The sequence below is a fragment of the Apteryx mantelli genome, chromosome 13 (genome assembly GCF_036417845.1).
Source record: "Apteryx mantelli isolate bAptMan1 chromosome 13, bAptMan1.hap1, whole genome shotgun sequence".
NCBI lineage: Eukaryota > Metazoa > Chordata > Aves > Apterygiformes > Apterygidae > Apteryx > Apteryx mantelli.
Window position 1 is genome coordinate 26,660,393 of NC_089990.1, and position 23,506 is coordinate 26,683,898.

At 42.9% G+C, this 23,506-nt stretch overlaps 1 protein-coding gene across 5 annotated transcripts in view; it reads left to right on the forward strand.

The window, feature by feature from the left end:
- Window positions 1–23,506, forward strand: part of ENOX2 (ecto-NOX disulfide-thiol exchanger 2) — a 69,826-nt gene that overhangs the window by 34,492 nt on the left and 11,828 nt on the right. For 4 of the 5 annotated variants that reach the window (XM_067304499.1, XM_067304500.1, XM_067304502.1 and 1 more), the window contains 6 exons: window positions 6,029–6,235; window positions 7,950–8,183; window positions 8,962–9,174; window positions 10,752–10,858; window positions 18,439–18,553; window positions 23,132–23,313. In XM_067304499.1, the coding sequence (XP_067160600.1) occupies window positions 6,029–6,235; window positions 7,950–8,183; window positions 8,962–9,174; window positions 10,752–10,858; window positions 18,439–18,553; window positions 23,132–23,313 (1,058 nt within the window). The remainder of the gene's footprint in view (window positions 1–6,028; window positions 6,236–7,949; window positions 8,184–8,961; window positions 9,175–10,751; window positions 10,859–18,438; window positions 18,554–23,131; window positions 23,314–23,506) is intronic. The other variant, XM_067304501.1, reaches the window with a different exon arrangement.

Consider the following 23,506-nt stretch of genomic DNA (forward strand, 5'->3'; position numbering starts at 1 on the left):
ATAAATCCTAATGCTCTAGCCAGTTTTGCTTTCCAGGACTGAGTAGTGGCTGTTTCAGAAAGCAAAGTGTCTTTGAGCAAACATATTTGGTGTTATCTGCATGCTGCAGGACAAAACTCAAGAGCAGTCTAACAGTGTTCCATGTTGGTCTAATGCGTTGTGAGCTTGGGACAGTGAGCTCCAGCAGATGTTCTGCAGAAATCTGACTTCTAATGGCCAGTAGGTGAGAGATCTTAAATCTCTAGTGCTTTCCATCTGGACTCCATTGGCCACCTTCCTCATCAGAACAACTTTGAGGAACAGAATTCTCTTTTGTCTCCTGAGATTTATTTTAGGGATGATTGGCCATCAGCACTTAGCCTCTTTGTGGACTCCGTTTGGATTGTTTGAAATCATTCTTCGACTTCATTGAACATGTAGTGTCAGCTTTCACCATTTCTTGGGAGAATGGAGGGCAGCATGCTGGCACATTGTGTAATGGTAATACTATATCTCTCATCCTATGAGTGCTGCTCCCCTGGAAGCAGCCAGTAGACTTTCTTACAGAACTTTGTCCTGTGGTCCCTATTCCAGGGTGGGAATTGGGAAACACTAGATTCCTGCTGGGAACATGGCATTCTTGATTTGCCTTTTTTTTTTTTTTTTTTTTTTTTTTTTTGCCTGCCTCTTTTCTGTTGTTGCCGCCGCAGTACTGGAGCGATCACCAGGAAGAGAGCAGCTCTGCTGTTAAGTATTCTAAATGTGCAGGCGCTTTGGACAAGAAGTCTTTTATCCCTTGATGTCAGTTCAGTTTCTCAGCTCATTACTCATTCTTCATTCTTTTGACTCTTTAAGCATCCTGTGTTGACATTTACTGCCTGAGTTTTCTCCAAGTGACATGCTTGCAAGGCAGAGATGGTTTGGCACATGCACTGACAAATAAAATGAGAAAGTTGGTAATCCTGACAAATTATACTACCAGGAATGGCTGCTCAGAAAGAATCTGAGATGGTCCAGGTGGACTTACTCTTATCTCTTTTCTAGGTGTATCCTCACCATGAACCTCTGTCTGGAGCCTGCCATCCCTTTAGCATCACTGAAGAGTGGTCAGTGGAGTTTGGGGGCAATTCATCTGAGCAAATGTTTGTGTCTGCTTTTGAGGAAGATGAATCACCCCAGTCTCTGCTGCCTAACTTTCCCATGACTGTAAGGGAATTGCAGAGTGACTAGCTTGTGTCAGCATTTGGTTATGATTCATCTGACCTATTGGAGACATCTACCTTAAAGAAAAATCATACTTTAGAAGGAGCCTATTCTCATCCCTTGTATGTATGATAATATATATGAATTGTGTGAGCTGTGCTCAGAGTGGATAATACATGGCTTGCCACATATTGGGTATTGGGTCCAGATCACATCTAAGCAACACTGCCAAGGCTCACCAGCCTTCCCTGGCTCTTTATACTTGGACAAATTTAGGGGGGGATCTTCAGTATCCTGTCATACTTGATGCAATTTGTGGTACTTTGCAGGTAAATACACACGTTGTGCATCCGAGAGGCTAGTAGCATAAAGCTGTATTTGTGAAGGGCACAGAAGGGCCCGTTAGATCTAAGCCTTTAACATATGCCTTAACCCCATAGCTGAATTAATTGTACTAGTGATCAACTCTGCCTCCCCAATGGAAAGAATGTATGAACTCCATGGGAATAGTTTTTTCTGCTGTGATCTCCAGACTAGCTGGGACGTTGCTTGTTCCTTGTTAAATGACTGTCTGCAGTACAGTAAGTAATTGTGTGTTGGAAAACTAAAGAACCTGTGAGCCTATGTGACGACTGTTATCCTTGGAGCAGAGCCTTGGGCTGTGCCAGTGTAGTGCTGTATTACTACTTTGAGGAGGCCAGTAGCAGTGGAGGATGCTGAAGGGTGAGCAAGGGTTTGGTTCTTTGCCAAATGAAGATTTTAAGAATGCATCTTGTGCTTGCAGGAGCCTGTACATACTATCATCAAAGCCAATGCCCTCAAGCTGTAGGGGCTGGTCTCATGTTCCCTTTACTCATAGCCAACTTAGTGGGGGCAGAGTTTGTAGCTCTACAGTGATATCAGTGTGTGATGTGGGCTCCTATTCCTTCATTTCCCACTCCTCTAGACTGACTCTGATTTGAGTGCAGGGAGATGCTGGCACAGAGGGAGAGTGTGAGTCTCTGGGGTTATCTATATGAAGAAAATAAACAGGAAAGATGTTCAATGCCTATGAACACTAAGGCATCCACTCCACCATGCTTGTCCTGAACCTGGATTTCTGCATCACCCTTCCCACTACAAGATTATTTACTTGCAAGGGGACTTGGAAAAGAATTAACAGCTTGTAATAGCTTGTTTATTCCTCTGCAGATGCAATGGAGCATCTCCTACTTGGTTTATCCTTACTGCTCCATGCTGGGTACCAGCTTATGCTAGAGCTTGGTCTTGGCTCTCAGATTAATGCAAGCAGCTTGGCAGCAAGCCCTCCCCAAGTCTTGGTGATACTGGAGTCACTGTTCCAGGTAGCCAGTGCCTGGCCTACAAGCAGGAGCTTTACTTGGCTTCTTATCTTCAGAGAAGCAAGAATGTTAGCTTCCCACGAGCTGTGCTTACTGCCAGGCAAGCAAAGAATGCAAAGCAGTGTACTCAAAGTGTGAAGATGAGATCTCAATAATAAAATTGACAGAAGTTACAAACTGGGGAAAGTAGAACCAAAAAACGTAGTCTCAAGTGTGCTTCTTACCAAAACTGGTTTCTGAGTTGTCACTTAGAACCCGTGTAGCTCAATTGTAGTGTCATGGCCCTAGAGAAATTTGTGGGTTGGTGTCAGGACACAAGAGACTTGACATTGCTTATAGGAAAAATGAGTACTTGCCTAATTTTTTCGGAGACAGTGTTGTTCACTGGAAAGATGATACTTTCATTATGCAGAGAAGTTGTAGGAGACTTTTGTAGCTGCGTATCTGTAAAGGGTTCACAAACAAGGTACCAGCAGATGGCACTTGAGTCTCGTGACTTCCCGGGATTGAGAAACTGCGATGCTCCCTGCTTAGCGTTCAAAACAGAATTCTTGCAATTCCCGATCTTTTCAGTAAACCACTCCCAGAAAAAAACTGTCTCGGTACCATTAACTGGTCCTGGAAACTTTTTTTTTTAATCAAATACTTGCTGACAAGCCTGTTCAAGAATTTCTAATGCTACATTAGAAGGAAGATTCTCCTGATGCTAGGCAAACAAGTAACCATCACAAAAACACTCAGACATTGCTTTCAAGGTACATGTTCCTTCTAGCCTCACACATAGTAGTTGCTCAGCCTAAGGTTTGTGTACGTAAGGTTGACTGAACTCCCCCATCCTTTCCTGTACCCCTGCAGCCAAATCCCTGTCTCCTCTTGCTCTCAATCTCCTGCATTTCTACTCCTTATATTGCCCCCTCCTCATCTGTGAGGACTCCTAGCATTTCCTGATGGTCTAGATTTCCTCTAATACAGCTGTCGCAGGTCACGAGGAACCTGGGTTTGGAAAGAGGAAACTTTACTTCCCTTTCTCTTCCTGCTTCTCCAGCCTCTTCAGTTTTTCTCTCTACTCCTCCCCTCCTGGCCTTTGATTCCTTTCTCTTTCTACCTTCATTTTACCAACTGACTTTCCTTTATGGGCTTCCTTCAGCTTGCGTCTTATCTGCAGCTCTGGTCCAACATACCAAAGTGGCTCTTTGCTGAATGTTATCTTTGCTTTGCCTTCCTTGCTCTCAGATCTCTTTGCTGCTGGGCTTTGCCTCTCTATCATCACGCAATCAGTCAGCATCTCCTGTCAATCCCCTGCTTTTTTCTCTTTTGTGTGCCAGTGACAGTTTATCTACTTGAAGACCTTTCCCTTCCCTTCCTACAGCTCTTCCACCTCCTTCCTGTGTCACAGCTGGAGGATTTTCTTTTCTTCTCTAATCCCATCACTTTTATCCTGAGACCCCAGCCTATTCCATCTCCTGTTCCCCTCACATCCATGTTTATGCTTCCCTGCATTATTCTTAACCATTTGCTCTTCTCTTTCCCTTCACAAGGAAAGTCAGCTTGACTCTCTCTTCCCACCCTGCTGTTGGTGTGCTCCTCTGACCACAGTCCTACCTGTATCCCAAGTCCTCCCCATGCAGCCTCTGTCCTTTGTGTTTCACTGAACCTTCTTTTAACAGACTGTCTGACTTCATCCAGGCCTATATATTTCCATCATCAGCAACATGGGGCATGATCAGTCCTGCTCTCCCTGTGACTTTTGTCCTCCTCTAGTTCTCCTGCTGCTTTAATCCCTTCTTTAGTCCAGCCCTGTGAATAAATGTAGTTTGAAATCTTAATTTCTGGGAAGTGTATGAGCTGATAAAAGAAGCTTCTGGAAAAAGCGTTCTGTGCTTCTGGGCAAATTTGTTTTCCCTTGAGCTACTCTAGTGGAATATGGAAGAATATGGATTTAACAGCCTCTAAGTTACTTGTTTTGAGTTTCATGTACTTAAAATGAGTCAACAATATATCTTTGATCTGAAATACAGCCTATGTAAAACCATGTTCTGCACAAATATTAGACTGTGAAACTTACTGTCATATGATGTGATGAAGGCTAATAATTCTGAAGTTTCCAGGAAAATTGGGAAGATATATTGATAGAAAAGTAGGTAGAGGGAATATTTGTTAAGGTTGTGAAAGAACAATGGAATAGAGATAAAGCTCAGATTTCAGGTTTGGGGAACCCTAATGGTTGTGGTCAGTTTTAGTCCAGTGGTGGTATCTTCACTTGCCATGGGGTTCATTGTCCCTTCTTGGAGGCCTTTGCTGCAGGCTCTCTCTGGGTATTGGACTAGCTGAACCCCTGTCCAGGTGCTGCCTTGCCATTTCTGGTCTTTTGAAATAAGAGTAGAAGGTTAAAAGGGCTGGCTGTTGCAGAAGAAATGAGGCTTACAGGGAAGAAGGTTAAGAAGGTTGTTTGTTTTATAAGACTGTGGCAAATGAGCAGGCAGACTTGATCTGGGAGCTGAAAGGAGCCTCTTCCAAAAGAAAATAGAATATTCTCAAAGAACTGCTTTTAGAATGCCACAGGATTAAACGAACATAATACACATAGTTCATTTAATAAATACCTAACTAGTATAATGCTATGAAGTTTACTGGAGGAAATGGATATTAGCACTGAAGTTCATTTAAGATTTTTCAGATATTAAGAAACACCAGGCAACAAAGTTGTAACCTTTCTCAGCCTTCGCATGTTGGGTTGCGAGGGTCTCACTGCACTTGCCGACTGGGAACCTTAGCACAGAAATGAGTTCAATGCTGGAGAAACGCTTCTCCTAAGTCACAACCAATCTTTTGTGTGCTGCGACGTTACAGGTAGGGTAAGTGAACATACTTAACATCCTGTTTCTAGGCAAACTGGATTTAACCGTCAGCCCCTTTTTTATATTCCGTGCCATACAGGTAGAAAATGGATTCCTTCTACCTCCTCTTGGCTATGCCCATTTCCTTTTATCCTTCCCTCCATGATATCTTTTTTGGTTAACATCCAATATTTGGTTAGCAGCCTTTCCTTATGTTAATGCTTTTGTACCCTTTCTAGACTGCTGTATAGCTTTATGCTCTTTAGAATTCTCTGGATACATTTTTTACTTGCTCTTTGTTAGGAATAGTCCTTTAAGCTGTATTTGTATAGCATCTCCTCTGATAGGGTTTTGAGGTCTTGGGTACTGCTCAAATTCTACAGCAGGAACTAGGTGAGCTCTTACTTGCACTAGAGAAAATGCCTGGGAGGCTTCGGGCTCCTGAGATCTTTTATTTAGAAACGGGCTGGTAAATGTGCTTCTTCTGTGTATGGCACCCAAGCAGTGCTATAGATCTACTACTTGATAAAGTGAAATGCACTGTAGCTGAGTGTGTGTTTAAAGGAAACAAGGAAGATGTAGGTGTCTCTTGGGGCAGATGGACAGATAAATGGAATGTATGCTGACAGACTCTATAACCTGACCTGTTTTCTCTCTCACCGTTTTTAGATCTTCCTCCTCCAGCAACAAGAGAGAGGCCCCCTGGATGTAAGACAGTGTTTGTTGGAGGACTGCCGGAAAATGGAACTGAACAGATCATTATGGAGGTTTTTGAACAATGTGGAGAAGTTATAGCTATTCGGAAGAGTAAAAAAAATTTCTGTCACATTCGCTTTGCTGAGGAGTTCATGGTGGACAAGGCACTTTATCTCTCCGGTAGGTATATCTCTGCCTCAGATGACAGCTTAAAATTCTGGGGTAAAGAAGTAATGATTTCTTTACCGTTACAATGATAGGCTTTCTTGCCACTGGAAGATTTGCTTCATGTTGCATCAGAGTTGCCTCTTTTTCAGCTGTTATTGCATCTCTGTTTAAATATCTGAAAACAGCGCTTGATAGAAAAGACAGCAATGCTGTGTTATCTTGGGTATTGCGAACCTTTGCAGAATACTGGGATGAGGTGCAGTCGGGGTCCTTTCCCCTCTTCCTTGGATAAGCATCCCATGTTTTATGTTCCAACAGATTCTTTACAGGATGTTTTTAAGGACCTTTTAAACATTTACAGTTGCACTTAAGTGCTTGTTCATTGGATGATGTGCCTGACTTTCATCAGTATCTTTTCCCTGTTGGCAAGCAGAGCGCAAACACCTGGGCTTGTAGGGATCCTCTATCCCATGTCTGTGGAGTTCTAAGAGGTTTGCTTCATGCATGACGGGGACCTCATGGCTCACAAACTGAGTGGTTGGCAAGTTGTGCATTTCCTGCCTAGCCTGCATGTGTTGTGCTGTTACATTTGCGCTGAACACCCCAAACTCTCTACCTGACTCTTTACCATTCCAGGAAAATATAGTAATATTTTCTTCCATGCTAGAATTTCTTCTGAATTCAGTCTTTCAGTATATTAACAAACCAGTGTACTGTCTCCAGGACCCATACTCTCTCCAGAGAGATGAGATTATGAAGATAAGTGAGGGAAATGCTCTTTGTCATTTAAAACAACGGAGACTTTTTCTGTATTTTGTTTTGTTTTGAAGGAATTGATTGGAAGGATCAAGTCTTTTCTGGATACTGTTGAATTTGGTTAGACTTGCAATGCCCTGTTAGTAAGAGTTGTGTCTCTTTGGTTACTCCTATTGTATGAAAGCCAATGCAGCCTCTTTAGCTCCAGGAATTCTTTGCTTGTAGTTCCTTCTGCTCAAAGCCCCAATCATGTGTAGGGTCATCAGTGTCCCCTACATGTGAGCTTTGTTTCTGGGTTTGTTCTTTGAACTACAGAGGGACTTTTTACAGGTTTTCTTCTATACATCCCAAATGCACTTTTATTAATCACAGAGGAAAGCCTTCTATCACATTTGATATGCATTGAGGAAAAGGGGCTGTGCAGACTATGCTGATGAGAAAAACTGCCACACAATCAACATGCATGTTTGCTGGCCTAATCCCCGCTCTGGATGACAGGAGCTGTTCCAAAGACTGCTCCCATGTGTATATCTCCATTTGCCACCTTCTTTGCTGTGTCTCACTTCTCTCATCCCCCCTTCTCACCTGCAGCTTCTGGAGTTTGAAAAAGTGTGAAAGGGATCCAAGGCAGTTTTCTGTGTTCCCTGTGTGAGCAGATGGGCTCAGTCCCAGGGCGAGAGGGGATACATGCAGTTACGTGGTTGCTGTTTGAGACCCAGTATGTTTAGAGGGAAACAGCCTGTGCAAAATCTTATATGGCATGTGCAAAACAGAGGCAATGGCTGCAAACTCCTTAACAGTATTTCCTTTTCCAGGCTCATTCTCCGTGCACTAACTCTTCAGTAAACTCTTGTGTTCAGGGATTTCCTAGTTTTGTTGAGGTGATAGGTACTGTTGTGTAGTTGGAGCTTAAGGCACTGCCCTGCATAAGTTAGTTTTCCTTTTTGAACGTTGTTGTCATGACCACCAGGCTATCGTATCAGACTAGGCTCCAGCACTGACAAAAAGGATACTGGGCGCCTGCATGTGGATTTTGCTCAGGCTCGTGATGATCTGTATGAGTGGGAATGTAAACAGCGGATGCTGGCGCGAGAGGAACGCCATCGCCGAAGGCTGGAAGAGGAGAGATTCCGCCCTCCGTCCCCACCTCCTGTCGTCCATTACTCTGACCATGAATGCAGCATTGTTGCTGAGAAACTTAAAGGTAAGTAGTTTTGTAGGATGTGGTCACCCTTCTGAGCAGATACTGAGAGACACTTGTATTCTTCAGTGGTGGTCTTGGTAAGCTGAGATGATGGTACCGTCTAGACCTTATAACTTCCTAGGTGCTTCACACTATATGTTAACTTTAACTCAAAGAACAGCTGCTGCTGTTTAATATTAAGGAAATGGCAAACATAGAAAGAAACCTGTTGTCCTGTTACAGAGCTGGGATCCTCATCAAGGCTACTGCACTGATGTCTCTCCTGTGCCCTGTTCTCAGCTGTGTGCCGTGAGCAGCTCTCCCAGCCAGCTGTTTATCAGAATTGTATATTTGGGTCTGTTTTTACAGAAGGACAATCTAGAATGCAGCATTTTCTTACAAACAGTCTTTTTTTTTTTTTTGCTTCAAAACAACTAGTTTAGACTTCAAATAAGGTCTTTGGATTTAAAACCCATCCTTGGCCTGATTCTTCCTGAGTCACAGGATATTTTATTTCATGAAAGAGTACATCTAAGTAGGTATATGACGCTTTTCAGTAGATTTCCAGCAGTTCGTTCTCATCTCTTTTGCTGTGCTTCAGTAAACAGAGCTTGCTCAGTCAACTTGATGTGTGACTTGCCTTCCCCTTCATAGTCTTGTGTTCAGATAATAACTGTATTTTCAGGAATCCAGATTAGCCATCCTAAGTAAGCAGTTCAGTGGTACCAGGGAAGGCACTTGAAAGCTGTGCAGGTAACCTTGTACTTTCTCAGTCAAAAGATGTCCTTTCTTGCTGCAGATGACACAAAGTTCTCAGAAGCAGTACAGACCTTGCTAACGTGGATAGAACGTGGAGAAGTGAACAGAAGAACTGCAAACAACTTCTACTCTATGATTCAGTCAGCCAACAGCCACATTCGCAGACTAGTGAATGAAAAAGCAACTCATGAGAAAGAGATGGAAGAAGCTAAGGAGAAATTCAAAATTGCTCTCTCAGGGATTCTAGTTCAGTGTGAGTAATATTTCCACACTGAATGTTGGTTGTCTGTTGTTATAGGGGAGAACACTTTAATTTCTGGAACATGGAGATGCCATACAAAAAGGGTTCCAGGAAAAGAAATAGCAATCACTTTTGTGCCACTACAGCTCATTTATAAGCATGTGACATTAACTTGGCAAAAGTTTCTTGTGGTACTTTTTTATTGACATAAGATCCACATCTGGGGGAAGAGGAGAATGAATTTTTAATTTTTTTCTCTTTTAATTATAGTCTGTTAGTAATTCTGTCATCTTTTCAACATTCTGCACCTCTGTGCACAATCAAGGTAAGTTCCTAGTAATCTGGTGCCTCAGCGAAGTATGCAGGATTTATTCGCCAAAGGTAGGATGCAGTAGAATGTTCCCAGTGCCCTGTTCTGAGCAACCTAAGTTACAACTTAAGTTACAGTGAAAACCGTATACAGAGTAAGGTTTTGAACCTGGGTCTTTCAAATCCCAATGTACTTTATTTAACCATGAAGTCAAGTAAGAGGCATGGGCTATATTAATTTCAGCATCTGACTTGTAACAATTCCTCAAACCATTCATTGCCTCTTACACGTTCAGTCTTTAGTAAGTCTAGGTTTTTTTGTTTGTTTCTTTCTTTAAGATTACCTTCTCCATAAATGTACCAAGTCTCTTTGAGCCCCTTGGCTAGGATGTGAATGTTCTTCACTTCAGTTTTACACTCAATTATTTGGGCTGTTACTTATTTGATACTTAGTTTTGATCCTCTGTGTTCATGATAAAATATATGGGCACATGATCCAAAAGGAAATACAGTAAGCACTGCAGAGTAAGTAGTAATAGACAGCATGTAACTCATTTCTGTAAAACACCCACTGGTATCTCAGCCACTTGTAGTTTTATTAGTATAAGCAGCAGAGAGCCAATTTTATTTCATACATGTTATGCCTACTACAACATCCCAAGTGTGAAAAAACATCTAGGTGTGCTTTATGCCACTGGGTGAATTCTTATCCCAGGAGAGGCATTTCACATTTCTGAAAATCTCTGCAAATCTCCTAGAAAAACATCTTAGAAGAAATACACCTAAGAGAAAAGAAAAGTTTTGATAGCTGATATCAGAAGCCCTTTTCTTGAGTATGCATTGGTGGGATGCTGTGGCACTGTTCTTTAGGACTGGAACCATTGGGCAGAAGAACATCTGAAGTGCCAACTTCCACAGTTTTACTTAATCATCCCAAATTAAAGAGCAAACGTTCCCTGTTAAACTCCTTGGTGGTGTTGCGCAGAGCATTTGAACATTTTCGCTGCAACGTGTGCCCTTCTTTTTTCCTAGTTGAGAGCAGATGCAATTTTTCCAGTTGGTCATTACTCTGTGAGTGTTTGGCACTGGCCTGGTGAAGTCCACACTTTTCTTTCCAGGCAGAGTCCCTTTCCTGAGCATGGCTTCAGCACAGTACAGTGTTATAACAAAAGGTTAGCCAAACCACCTGCCTGATTCCACTCTTTTACTCCTTTACTCCTCTTGTTCGCCCTCTCTGGATGATATTCTGGCCTGATTTGACTGCTGATTTGATACTACAGTCGAGCAGATAGTGGCCGTGTACCATTCTGCCTCCAAACAAAAGGCTTGGGACCATTTCACGAAAGCTCAGCGTAAGAACATCAGCGTGTGGTGCAAACAAGCAGAGGTTGGTAATTTTTTATTGTGTTAGATCCTCCAGCACAGTCTCTTTCATGTCAGGATATTAATTTTAACTTTGCGCAATGCTCACGTAGATAGTAACATTTTAATTCAACAGTGTAAGATGGGAATTATACAGTCATCTCTTGTGCTCCAGGTAATAAATTTGCTCTTAGTATTTATGCGACTAGTAAAGATGCATTGAGTTCTGTATGCTGTTTCAAGTTGTAGATCAACAGTTATTATTGTGTACGTCTTCCACTATTTATAACGTTAAAGTGAGAGGGATTTCTAGAGAGATGTGAAGAACAAAAATAGAACAACATCACTGAGAAACCGGTTTTTATCACTTTCCTGTTGACAGATCTGAGAGATGGAAACAATTGCAACTGGGCAGTCCAGAAAGCTTGAGGGAGGATGTCCTCATATTTGTGTACTTACCTAATACAGTGACGTTTCAAATGAAATACAGAATTTAAAGCTGGAGGCAAGAATGGGGACAATGGAGGGAGGAATGTCACTCAAACTGCTGTTCCTGCAAGACAGGGATAGTTCTCAGTTCCTTACTTGATATTATTGAATCCTATTTGATTCAGGCACAATGTTGGGGAAAAAAACCTTAAGATAAAGAAAGCCTGTTTTCTGGGAAAGTGATGGTATGCCAGAGATTGTTCCTAGAGTCCAGGATGAAATACATGCCGTTTTCTGTCACCTCTGCAGTAGAGATATCGCATTGTTTGGCTGCATCTGGCAGTGGGCCCATCTGGATGTCTTTTGGCTAGCCTGAGGAAGGCTGGAGGAGATTTCTGTGCTTCTGGGAATATGAAGGTCTAGCAAGAGCAGCAGAAGAGCTCTGTGGGTCCCCTTGGTCAGAGTTCTTGGTCTCTCCTGTGGAGTGTCACTAATGTGTTTAATCCCTAGGAAGGTTAATGCCCGTAGTGACAGCAAAAGTATTGTCACCCAGGGTATGAATAGTTACGAAGGAAAAGGCAGGAGACTGTATTTTTCCTGCTCATTAAGTTAAAGTAGGGTGGGCCTTGAATCAGTTTTTCTCTCTGGCAATAAAGACTTCTTATGGGTAATGGGACTAGTATCTGAAGTGTAAAAAAGAACTGCTATGAAAAATATACTAATGCAAGGAGATACTTTTGTGTTTGGAGATATTCTTTGTTTAGTGGGGCAGTGCTGGCAGTGTGGAGATGATGTTGTCTTTCATGTATCAAAAATAAAGCAAAGCAGATGCTTTCCCATCTCAGCATAACCTTAACCAGGTTTCCAGCCCAGCAGGTTGCCAGCATTCAACAAACCCTTGCTAGGAGTACCGATTTGGAAGTATAAAATTGCAGTCTTGGCTGAGGGATTTGAAAGAAGTTGGGCTTTTGGCCCTGTTGTCTCAAGTGTTCCTATGACAGATGTGTAAACAAGTAAAAGGGTCTCATCCGGACACAGTGCCAGTTAGTCAGGTTTGGGTGAGAGATCCTGGTCTGATAGCTTTGGACCTTTGTTCTTTATCTTGGTTTCCTGACTTGGAAAGCAAAGATTGCTGACTGTTGGACCTCATTGCATGACTCTCTGGAGTCCTATGCCATCACTAATGAATTTGTTCCCTTGAGATAGGGAAATGACAGTGCCGTGGGGAAAGTGAAGGCACAGAGTGAAGAAGTGGTTGCCTAATGTTGCCCAGTAATTCTCTGGAAAACCAAATGCTCATTTTTGTGACTCCCTGTTCTGGATCACACTCAGTATTTCTTGCACATGACCATCCTACAGGGGCAAGCATGTGTCTGTGTAGATCAGGTAGAACTGCAAGTTTGGAAACAGTTTGACCCCTGCCCCCAAGTGAAGACAGTGGCAAAAGAGACCTGTCTTCTGAAGTGTTTAATTCCTAGTGAAAAGGACTCAAATATGTAAGCAGTAGAATAGCGAGTGAAGAACAAGGTTAGCTCTTTTACCACTATAGCTTGTTTCATTAATCCTGCAGTGTGATGCTGAAATCCCGTTCAGCTACTACTTCTCAAATCCCTCTTCTGTGATGTTCTGTTGTCTGTTTCAAAGACTTGTCATGGTAGAGACCTAAGCTTGAGAGCACCTGAATTCCACCCAAATCCCCAGTGCGTGCCTGGAAGCTGCTCTGCAGGGCACTTTTGCATCTTTCAGATCCTTTGGCTCTCATTGAGCATTGCATCCCACAACTCAGATGCTGATTTCTGTTAGAGACTCTAAAGGCCTGGTTGCACCAAAGTCCTCTCAGGCTGGGGCACCTGAGTGCCATATGATGTGTTGTGATGCATCTGGAGGGCACAACTTGCATCATCATTTCTTCTTTAGTGATAATAGCAGCAGGGGAGAAGAAATGGCACATAACTATTTTAAAAATATTTTAAAATATTCAGTTAGTTCCACTGAATGCACCTGTATTAAACATACAGTATTAAATGAGTTTATTGGTTACAGTAGGTAGCTACTGCTCATGATGGGAGGTTCTCTTGTGACAATGGGCATCTAAAAAGAAGCCTGTTGTTTTCTGAAGAGTGTTAGTTTCTGTGAAAGGCATAAGATTATTTGAGCTAGGACGTGTAAATGAAAGAAGCATTCCATAGTGTACTTTCATATAGGAATGACCTTACAAGGTTGCTTTTGGTAAAACAATAATTAATCTAGTGCTCTTAAGTGTTGGTGCAAAATGGTTCTAAACTAGGTAAACTGTAAGGGTATACATTATAATGTAGTAGTTGTTAGGCTATTTCTCAGTATGTGTCTGAGTTAATTTGTAATAAAATGTTGACCCAGTGATACTATGATGTGTGTATAATATTAACCAACACAAAAAGAGTGTATCAAGTATCTGATGAAGCCTCTATCAAGAGATCCCATCTGCAAATGCATAAATAAATGACAGATTTGAGACAAGAACATGATTTATAGGCAGAATAAATTGCTTTTCTGGGAAGAGATTGTACATCTATCATTCATTTTCATTCAAGAGAGAAAAAGAGATCTCAAGCATAGGGACATGGGTTTGGCTTTCTTCACCTTCTTGATGTAATAATAAAGAGCAATAAGCTTTGTCTGCAAAGCAGAAAGATGATCAAGTTTTCTATTTACATTTCCTGTATCAGGAACCTTCATTTGACTACTTGGAAGACTTGTCTACCACACTGCTCTTGCCTGGTGGGGAGTATGTACTTAGAGTGACACATTATACCCTCAGGGCTATAACAGTGTAGCCATTGTAGGTAAATGAGAATTGTATGAGAATGTGGACATACTTGTATACATCAACATGCTACTCTTCACTGGTTAGCATTCAGTATTCTGGAGAGTAAACTGTGATAATTCTCAGTAATTTTAGGTGAGCGTGTTTTGTATTTTATGAGGATATAAATCAGGAAATTTGTATCAAAGAGGCTGATCAGTGGGAAATATCACAATCCTGATTTGCATGCAGGTTAAACAGCAAGTTATTGTGCATACGTGTTCATTGGTATTTAAATGCAATGTATGAAAACAGTGTAGCTCACTATGAATACTCATTCATAGGCTGACTTTTTGTTGGAGAGATGTTCTTTTAAAAGAGTGCCAGCATTTATCCAGTCTATGTTTTGAGAGACAAAGTTGGACTTGATTCACAGAGGAAACTTAAATGTTATAGCAGGGAGCATTGTAACACCTAACTTCTTAGGCATGTGGCTCTTCTAGTGGCCTCAGTTGAATGGTTGTGTGCTGGTAGGGAGAGTTAAAGAACCTAAGTTAGCTCAGTTAAAGATCCGAGTTAGCTGCTGCTAACTCAGTCTGCTGAACGTGAGAGTTTCTAAATGAGATGATGGGAAATGCTCTGCCACTTTGATGTTCCTGCAAGTAGTAAAGAGTAGGGGTGGTGAGGAGAGGCAGGTGCTTTAGGAAAAAAAAAGGCATTTAAAATGCCCCATCTGTCATCCGTACTAGGCTGTGCATGGCCTCTGTAAGGGTAAAGCAGAAATTGAGTTTAAAGTGAGGGTTGAACAGTGAATACTTTCCTTGATATATGATTTATAAATCGTTGTAGTAATTTTAAAAATGTTGTGGCTTGCAGGAAGGCATTTAAGCTGAAAGGAACATACTAAGCATATGCCTGAGAGGGGAGAAGGTATTGTATATGCTTCCACATTTGCATTGAATGGCAGCATGAGCCAAGATAAATGTAAATTCCTGGGACAGGGTGATCTGTGCAGCAGTACAGGCTAGGGACCAGCTGCCCAGGTAGCAGGTCTGCAAAGACGACCTGAGGGTCCTGGAGAAGAACACAGGAGATGTGCCAGTAACATGCCCTTGCAGCAAAGGTGGCCAACCTCATCCAGGGCTGCATCAGCAAGAGCAGAGGTAGTAGGTCAAGGGAAGTGGTTCTTCCCCTCTGCTTGGCACTGGTGATACCACATCTGGAGTGCTGTGTTCAGTTTTGCCCCCCAAAAGAGATGTCAGTGAACTGGAGAGAGTCCAGTAGAAGGCTGTAGCCCAGAGAGCTGGGATTGTTTCACCTGGGGAAGAGAAAGCTGAAGGGGCATCTAACAACAGCTTTCCACTATCTAAAGGGGATTGCAAGGAGGGCAGGGATAATCCCTCCTCAGAGGTGCATGGTATGAGGGCAAGAAGCAATGGACACAAGTCACAGCAAGGAAAAATCCAGTTAGATTTAAGGCCGTAATTCTACCCCATAAGAGCAGTGCAACCCTGGGACAAGATGCAGTGATGGGTGAATGGTCTTTGGAGATAGCCAGCTGAGTTTTAAGTAAGGCCCTGGGCAACTTGATCTAGGTTTGTAGGCAGCCCTTTTTTGAACAGGGAAGGGATGGACTAGAGACCTCCAGAGGTCCCTTCCAATATAAATCTTTGTGATTCTACATTTCTCTCATGTCTGAAGTTCCTTACTGGAAACAAGTCCATTATGGCAAAGCCAAGAGCTATCTTTCACCTTTAAGATTATTTAAAGTCAAAAGTAAATTTGAGCAAAATTGACAAGTTGGTGATACACAGATGACTTTTGGAGAAACAGTATGTGGGGTGTGTGTATGCAGGCCACCCTTCAGCATAGCTACAATCCGAAAAAAAATTTTGGTATCTTTAAAGCTGGATAATAGCCAACCTTTGGCCTTCTGGTAAAAAGCAGATGATAGAGATTGCACAACTTTGGAAAACTCTAAATGACTGTTCCCTCCTGGGAAGCTTGCAGTTGTGATTCTTGCCATGAGGTCGCACTTCTGGGACTTTCTTTCAGAAGCCCACTTAGTCGAACCTTTCTTTGGAGCTAAAGGAGGAGCTCATGTTTTGTTTTATACCTGATAAGGCAGTTGTTGGAGAGCCTGATTTTTTTTTTTTTTTTTTTTTTTTGCTTTGAGTCCTAGCATTCTTGTTTTCTTTTCTGCTTACCTGAGATTGCTTACCATGACCGGGGTGGGAGCTCTCTCTCCATTTGGAGCTGTCTTTTGTTCCAAGGTAAGTTCTTCCAGTGTAAAGAGGCTGTGAGACCAGTGGTGTGGTGCGTTTCAGGAAGACTTGCTGTCTGGCTCAGCATGCTATTCTCCCCCAGATTAGGGTCTTTTCTTAAATGGAGGTGACCCAGAATATGCATCATACCGGTCCAGGGTTTGGCAGAATTTAATTATTCCACAGGTCATGGCATCAGATGAAAGTGTAAGGGCAGCTCAGGGAATGGGGGTGTGTGTTGGGGAGTCATTGGGCTGGGCTAGGGTTTTACTTTTAGTACTCTGTCAGTGATGATTTAATGCAGTTTTGCCAACCAGTGCGGGCATGTGCTGCAGCTAAGTGTGCTTCATTAAAGAGCTGTGGCAGCTTGAGACCTGGTGAAACATTATGCTATGGTAGCTACCAGCCAGCTTATTTCCTTGCTTAGGAAGGGTCTCACTTGAGCATTCAGCATCTTTGATGCTTTTCCCTCTCCCATCCAGGGTTCCCCTTTGGATGCTGAGCAGCCCTGGCCTGCTTGGTCAGGGTAGTGATAAACAGTGGCCCATCTTGCTGTGTGGTCAAGCCACGCCTGGCCCCTCTGCATGCTCTGCTTTGTGGAGGCTTTTCCAATTTCAAGGCCTTCTTAGGATCTTAGCTGTTGGGCAGAGTCAGTTGAAGACAGTGGGAAGATTTTTCTTTGGACTTCAACCCAGCTGCAACTTTCTATTTTGTTTCAAAGGCAGGCAGCAGTTCTTTTGGAAGTGTAGCCAGCTCTAAGTGTAGCATGCTCAGGGACCTCGTTGTTCATACCCTTTCCACATTGTTGTCCCAAAGGTCTCCATTTCTCTGAGCTAAAAGCATGTTTGTTCCCCCCTATTGGCTACTCTCAGTGGAGGTGTCCTTGGCACTGGCAAGCAGGTTTTCTGAACGCTGCAGGGTGTTTAGAGTAAAACCTGAAAAGAGCTGGATGTCCTTTTTATTAAATAAGTAAGTCTTCTCTGTCTCTTCTCCTGGGATGTATAATCTAAGTGAAATTCTGGTAAACTGACATGGGGTAGAGACACTTGGCAGCCTACACTGACCTCTAGTAAGTATTTTTGGCCTCTCCATCTCCTGGAATATTTGCTCATTGCTTTCTGAATATTTCTTGTCCTGATCTGCAGAGAGAAGGGAGATGGGAGTTAGATATTTCCTTGTCTTGTAAATGGTGCGTGATGTGCAGAGCTCTGTCACTGTGCCTGATGTGAGTTAGCCTGAGCAGAGGACAGAGTGGGGGATCTTGTGAAGAGCAGGTGAGGTTGCCTGGCTCCTCTTGTATGAGGTGAAAAGACTGGGAAGAGCACAGACATGTGAAGCAGGACCTGGTGTGGTTTGGTGGCCAACATAGGCAATATCTTTGTTCTGTTCTCTTCCTCTTATCCCTCATGTGGACCAAGGCCATGACAGAGAGTGAAGAGGATTCCAGTGGCGGGAGGAAGAGTCAGTGTGGTGCAAAGCTTAGCGTTGGTGGCAGGCACAGGGGCAGAAGGGAGAGAAGCTTTGAAGCTTACCAGGTTTGGTACGAGTATGGAGACAGCTGGGCAGTCTCTGGCCTCTACACGTTTACTTGCAATTCCCTCTTCTAACTGGTATGACCTCCGTCTCAGGTGGGTTGTGTGTTGTTGTAGCCATGCAGCTGCATGGCAGAGGCATGTAGCAGCGAGGAGAGGAGTGGAGTGGCACTAGGGGACAGACATGCTGCAGCAAGGCAAAAGAGGTGCCTGGCCAGGCAGTGCTTGGGAAGGTGCAGGATACCTTGTATGGCAGGAGAAAGAAATGCCAGGAAGACGTGCCTGTTAACAGCAGGTGCTGTGTATGTGAGAAAGGAACATCACTAGGAAGAGGTAATGAGCAGGAGAGCGTGGTAGGAATCCAGCAAGGAGTAGAAGGGAGATGGAAGAGTCAGTAATGCCAGCAGTACTGGCAGATTAATTCACACTAGACATTGTCCTTGATTTAATAGTTTATGCCAAAAATTTCTCTCACTTCTCCTTTCTTGTATCATGGAGTTGTTTTGTTTGCAGACCTAGATTTCAGCATCACTTTATCCAGCCAATGTGTTCCTTACAACCTGTATTTAAAAAAACTCTGCTTTCTGAACTGTAGGAAATTCGTAACATTCATAATGATGAACTAATGGGTATTCGAAGGGAGGAGGAAATGGAAATGTCTGATGATGAAATAGAAGATCCATCAGAGATGAAAGAAACAGAAGAATCAGGTAAAATCATTTCCCTGCTCTTCCCTGCCTATTGTTGCTGTTCTTCCAACCCTCTGGTCCCTTTTTGAATTTGCTTTTAAGACATCCTATAGCAGCAAGTCCTACAATCTAATCTCATATATATAAAACACTCTTCTGTTTTTGGATTTGAATTTGTCATTTTCCAGTTTTTATTGACTGTCCACTTTGTTATATGTTATGAGGCAGAGAGAACAGAGGGCCTTTCTCCCAACCAGGTGTTATTTTACATACATTTGTCATGGCCCCATTTAACTCCTGCCTTCTCAGTTATTCCTTTCACATATGTTTTTGTGTGTGGTTGTAATGCTCCAAATTCCTGTCATTGCCTGTTCTTTTTTTGTCATATCCTACTGAAGTAAGTTAACTGCTGGAGCAATCTCCTATATTATCCATCTCCCCTTTCCATATCTCTCAGAATTCTACATTCTTGTTCTTACTGCAGCTTCAGACTTGAGCTTGCCAAAATTTTTCTCCTAAATTAATACTGTTGTTTTAAATCATTGTGAGTGTGTAGAGTCTGGGTCACAAAATCCTTTCCTCAGCCTGCCACAGCCCTGTCTCTTGCTCTCCTGCCTTCACGTTGTTCCCCTCACTCCCTGTGATGGAAACTGCTGTGGACTTTTGCTTTGCAGTATCCTGGATTTTATTCTTTATTGTTCCCTGAAGGAAAGCTTGCTATTAGAGATAAGCACGGTTTCTCCATAGAAAATTCCAATATTTTGAAACTTTTCCAAGATAATTCATAATGAATGTTAAACCCTTCAAACGTTCCACCCCAGAAGTTTTGAGAAATTATTTTAGAACATGCAAGATGTTTTCTTTTAATCAAGGCAACTTGCTTTATAAAAATCCTTTGATTCCTGTTTCATGTCCCTATTACACATAAAATAATACTTTAACACACTTATTTGGTACAAAGTCCACAGAGAACACAGCAAAACAGCGGCCAATATATCTTCCCAGAACAAAATCTTATAACTTTTTCCTTTAGAAGATATTTCAGTGGAATAATCTGGTTTTGAGGAAGCTTCATTTTTTTTATCTGAGTAGTTTTCCATCAAAGTATTTCTCCTTACCAATTTTCCCATTCCTAATATTGACTGTTGAGTGTGGTGGGATGGTTGGGATTCCCAGGAGGGACAAACCTCATCCTGACAAAGGAAGAGCTTAAGTCCACCACAGTCTGCAGTGGGAGATGCTTCTTTCCTGAGCTCTTAGCTGCAGTACACCCAGATGGCTGTGTAATCCAGTCTCTGTGCAGCAAGTTGCTACACTAGCTGTTCAATGATAACCTGCTCGTGTGCACACACAGTTGCTCTAGCAGGAAGAGAACTAGGTCCAATACTGAAGGTGCTGGAATTGTTTTCTTCTCAGTGCCTGGTGCTGTAGCCAGTGCTCGTCCCTCCTCACCTGTGATGGTCAGAGTGACCTAAAGCTATGTCTGAACTGCAGTCCCCAGGGAACCTGCAGTCCATAGAGCCGTGCATGGAGGAGCTGGATGAGCAGAGTGGTGTAGACGCAGCAGCACGTGGCTGGACTTGCTGCTTCTGCAGCCATGCTGCTGTTGACCTGCGCTGTCCCGTTTCAGCACACTGGTGATGTCTGCACAGCACCTGAGACCCGTTTGCACAGTAACATCCTAAGGTGCTGGATTGCGGTGGTGCTCTGAGCAGCAGATGGGCCAATAGCAGCATTTGGAGAGACTGTGGTGAAGGTGCGCGGTGGTGGACATGGCTGTAGTCTCAGTGCAGGGCTCTGTGGTGAGCTGAGTGCTCCTGGGTCATACAACTTCAAATGCTGGTGCTAACGCGAGAACTACACTGTCCAAATATCCCTTCTCCCTCTGTCTGGTTTTCTGGAATGGATCCAGGCTCAAATAACTGATACCAGTGTATAACTGCTGCTTTTTTTCCCCTCCTTGAATCTCTAGCACCAACAGCATGACTGTCTTCCTCACATATGTTTACTACAGGGGAAACACCCTGACAAGTTATTTCAGAGCAGTTTTCTCTCCTGTCTTGTATATCAGCTGTATCTTTAAAAAACTGGATTCTGTCTGGCACATGCTTAATGGGGGTTAGTGATCATTCCACTAGAAAACCCTTCACTTAAAATTAAGAACTTCTGTGTATTTTTATTTGCTTCCTCCTGTATAATTTTATTTGTCTGAGTGTATTTTTAGCTGTGTTCTATCTTTACTCTGTGCTCAGTGTTCCCTAGCCACTGTCACATGCTAGGGGTTTGATACTTGCATGCAGGAAATAAAAGCTGAATAGTCCAGAAATGTATTGAAGGCCTTTTCTGGATTTTGAGGTTACAAAGTCAAACATTCAGATTAGGAAATGTCACTGTGAAGATTGTGCAGGAAATAATGTTCTGATGCTGTAACAACAGTGTAGCAAATCTCAATGCCAGCTTTTTTACAAGGGGAGGATATTATTATTATTTTATTAGGGAACCAGAGCAAAGTTGATTTCACTGGTTCACACAAATGCTTTTGTAGTCACATGCTCACAAGCATCAAAACATGTCCCCAAGTAATCTATCCAGTAGTCAGGCATCAGGATGTGTGTCCAAAAGGTCTGCCAAGCATGAAGGCATGAAGATACTTGTATCCAATTGGACACTCTGGGATTCCTTCAGGTGTCATAGATGACAAAGGACACCAGCTGTTGAGTTCTCATGTCTTCTGCATCCTTACTAGGTTGGTGACCGGTGCTGGTATGGGATCTGCCTTGCTGTACCCATTAGGATCTGACAGGGGCTGTCTCTCCATCCTGTCCCACCTCCGTGAGTCATTTGGATTCACTCACTGTCTTCTGTCTCCTTGTCTGACAGTTTTAAGGTTTCTATCCTGGTCTCTGTCTTCCTGCTATCATGTCTTAAAGGAGTTAGAAAAATCTTGAATCAAGATTGCTTCCAGTTTATCTTCTCTGGATGAAAGCCTGGGATGAACCCACCCTAGCAACCTTTCTGTGCAAGCTGAATTAATGATTTTTGCATGCCTCCAAAGCATTTTTCAGCCCCTGCTCCCCTCCAAGCAAAATTATGGTCTGTTTTGGCAGACTCTAAAGGTTTCAGACTTGCTCATCATATTTTGCTTAGCTGGTCTAAAGAGAAGCAGCCAGGTCCTTGTCTTTGTCCTAAACAATATAGTTTGTCTCTAAGCTGTCTTTTGTCTCGGAAGACTGAAGTGCCCTGTTCTACAAAGATTTTTGCCAAAAACATCTAGTCTTTTCTGCTCTCTAATTTCCTTTCCTGAAATAAACAGGAGCACCCCTGCCCCACCAACTCACTGTCTCAAAAGCACTGTGACCTTTTTCTGCTGTTACAGGAGCATTTAACTGTCAAATAGATCCAAATCTTGCCAACTACACTCATGTTTCTGTGATTTTCAGGCATGTTTCCCATTGCCATTGTTCTGCTTGGGAGGTTTTCTGTTTTTCACTTGAAGATTCTTCTTCCCCAAAGGTGCTTCCACATCCCTGTCACATTTCCTAAACTGACCAATGCAGCTGCAGGCATGGTTATATGTATATCTTTCAACTGTTAGGGCAGCTTATATAATCCCCTTCCTTGGCTCCTGCTCTGTGTGGCCCAATGGTGAATGGGCGCAGAGAATAGATCTGACTGACAAATAATAAAGCCATTGCTTTTGCCTGATTAAAGTCCATGTCAGTTCTTTGCATTCAGTGTTACTGGAGCTCACCCGAGAAACTGCCTTTTCTGTCCAGATCTGTCAAAAGTTATTTTTCCCCTTGGTTATCCGATACAAGCAAAGCAGTTTTTGCGCTACTGAATAGTGCTGGCTGTTCTTCTTTTGGAAATGTGTAAATATGTAGAGTGGGGCCCAACAAGGTTTCATTTGCTGGAGAATGAGTGAGAAGAGTTAGATGAAACCCACCTTGTTCCCAGGCAGCAAGCAGCTGGGGAAATGGGACTGTCTTGACTGTCTTCCAAGTACAGTGTTTGAATTCACCTCAGCAGCCTACGACCATGGCCCAAGTAGTAGAGGTATAAAGCATGGCTGTGGGATGTCAGGATGTGCCCTCCGTATAACGGGTACATTCTGAAACCTGCTGAAGCTGTCTTTGCAGCAATAGTGTAGTAGAATCCCATTCATAAATTTATTGAGCTCTGTGCAACCACCAAGCAGATATATGTTTCATCCCTTGGCTTCATGGGGATGCTCTTCTGACTGAGGATGGCAGTAGAAGGATGTCGTGGAGTCTGTCAGCTTTGCTTGTTTGGGAACCTACTACTTCCTTGTCTGCATGGTCATTTTACCCCAGTGTGTTCTTTTCTCTTCTTCCTCCCCCTCCACCGCCAACTTAATGCTGCTTTTACTACTGAGAAATGGTCTTTGCCCAGAGGAGCTTGTGTTCTAAACAGATGCCACAAACAGTGGTTGGGAGAAATTAATGTTGGTACCTTGGGTTTGTGATTGGGATTTGGGAGCCACTGAGTACTCTGCCCACTGTGCACTAGAGTAGAGTGCAGAGGGAGATCTTAATCACAGCTCTTTGACCTTCCATCCCTACCTGCCTTTTTCTCCAGCACTGGTATCGCAGGTGGAAGCCCTGAAAGAAGAAAATGACAGTCTGCGCTGGCAGCTGGATGCCTACCGGAATGAGGTAGAACTGCTAAAGCAAGAGCAGGGCAAAGCAAACAGAGATGAAGACACAACTAAAGAGCAGCAGCTGAAGCTCCTCCAGCAGGCTTTGCAGGGAATGCAGCAGGTAGGTCTGTGCTTTTCTATAGCTATGGTCTTGCTATAGTAACCATGTGAGAACATTCATCCATGAGTGCTGGTAACCAGCATATGCAGGAAAGAGGGTGGCAAAGACAGCTCAGAAACTCCTTTTCTGAAGCTTACTGGATTTTCATTCTCACAGAAATGTTTAGGGCTTATGATGTTCTTTGGAATTTCCC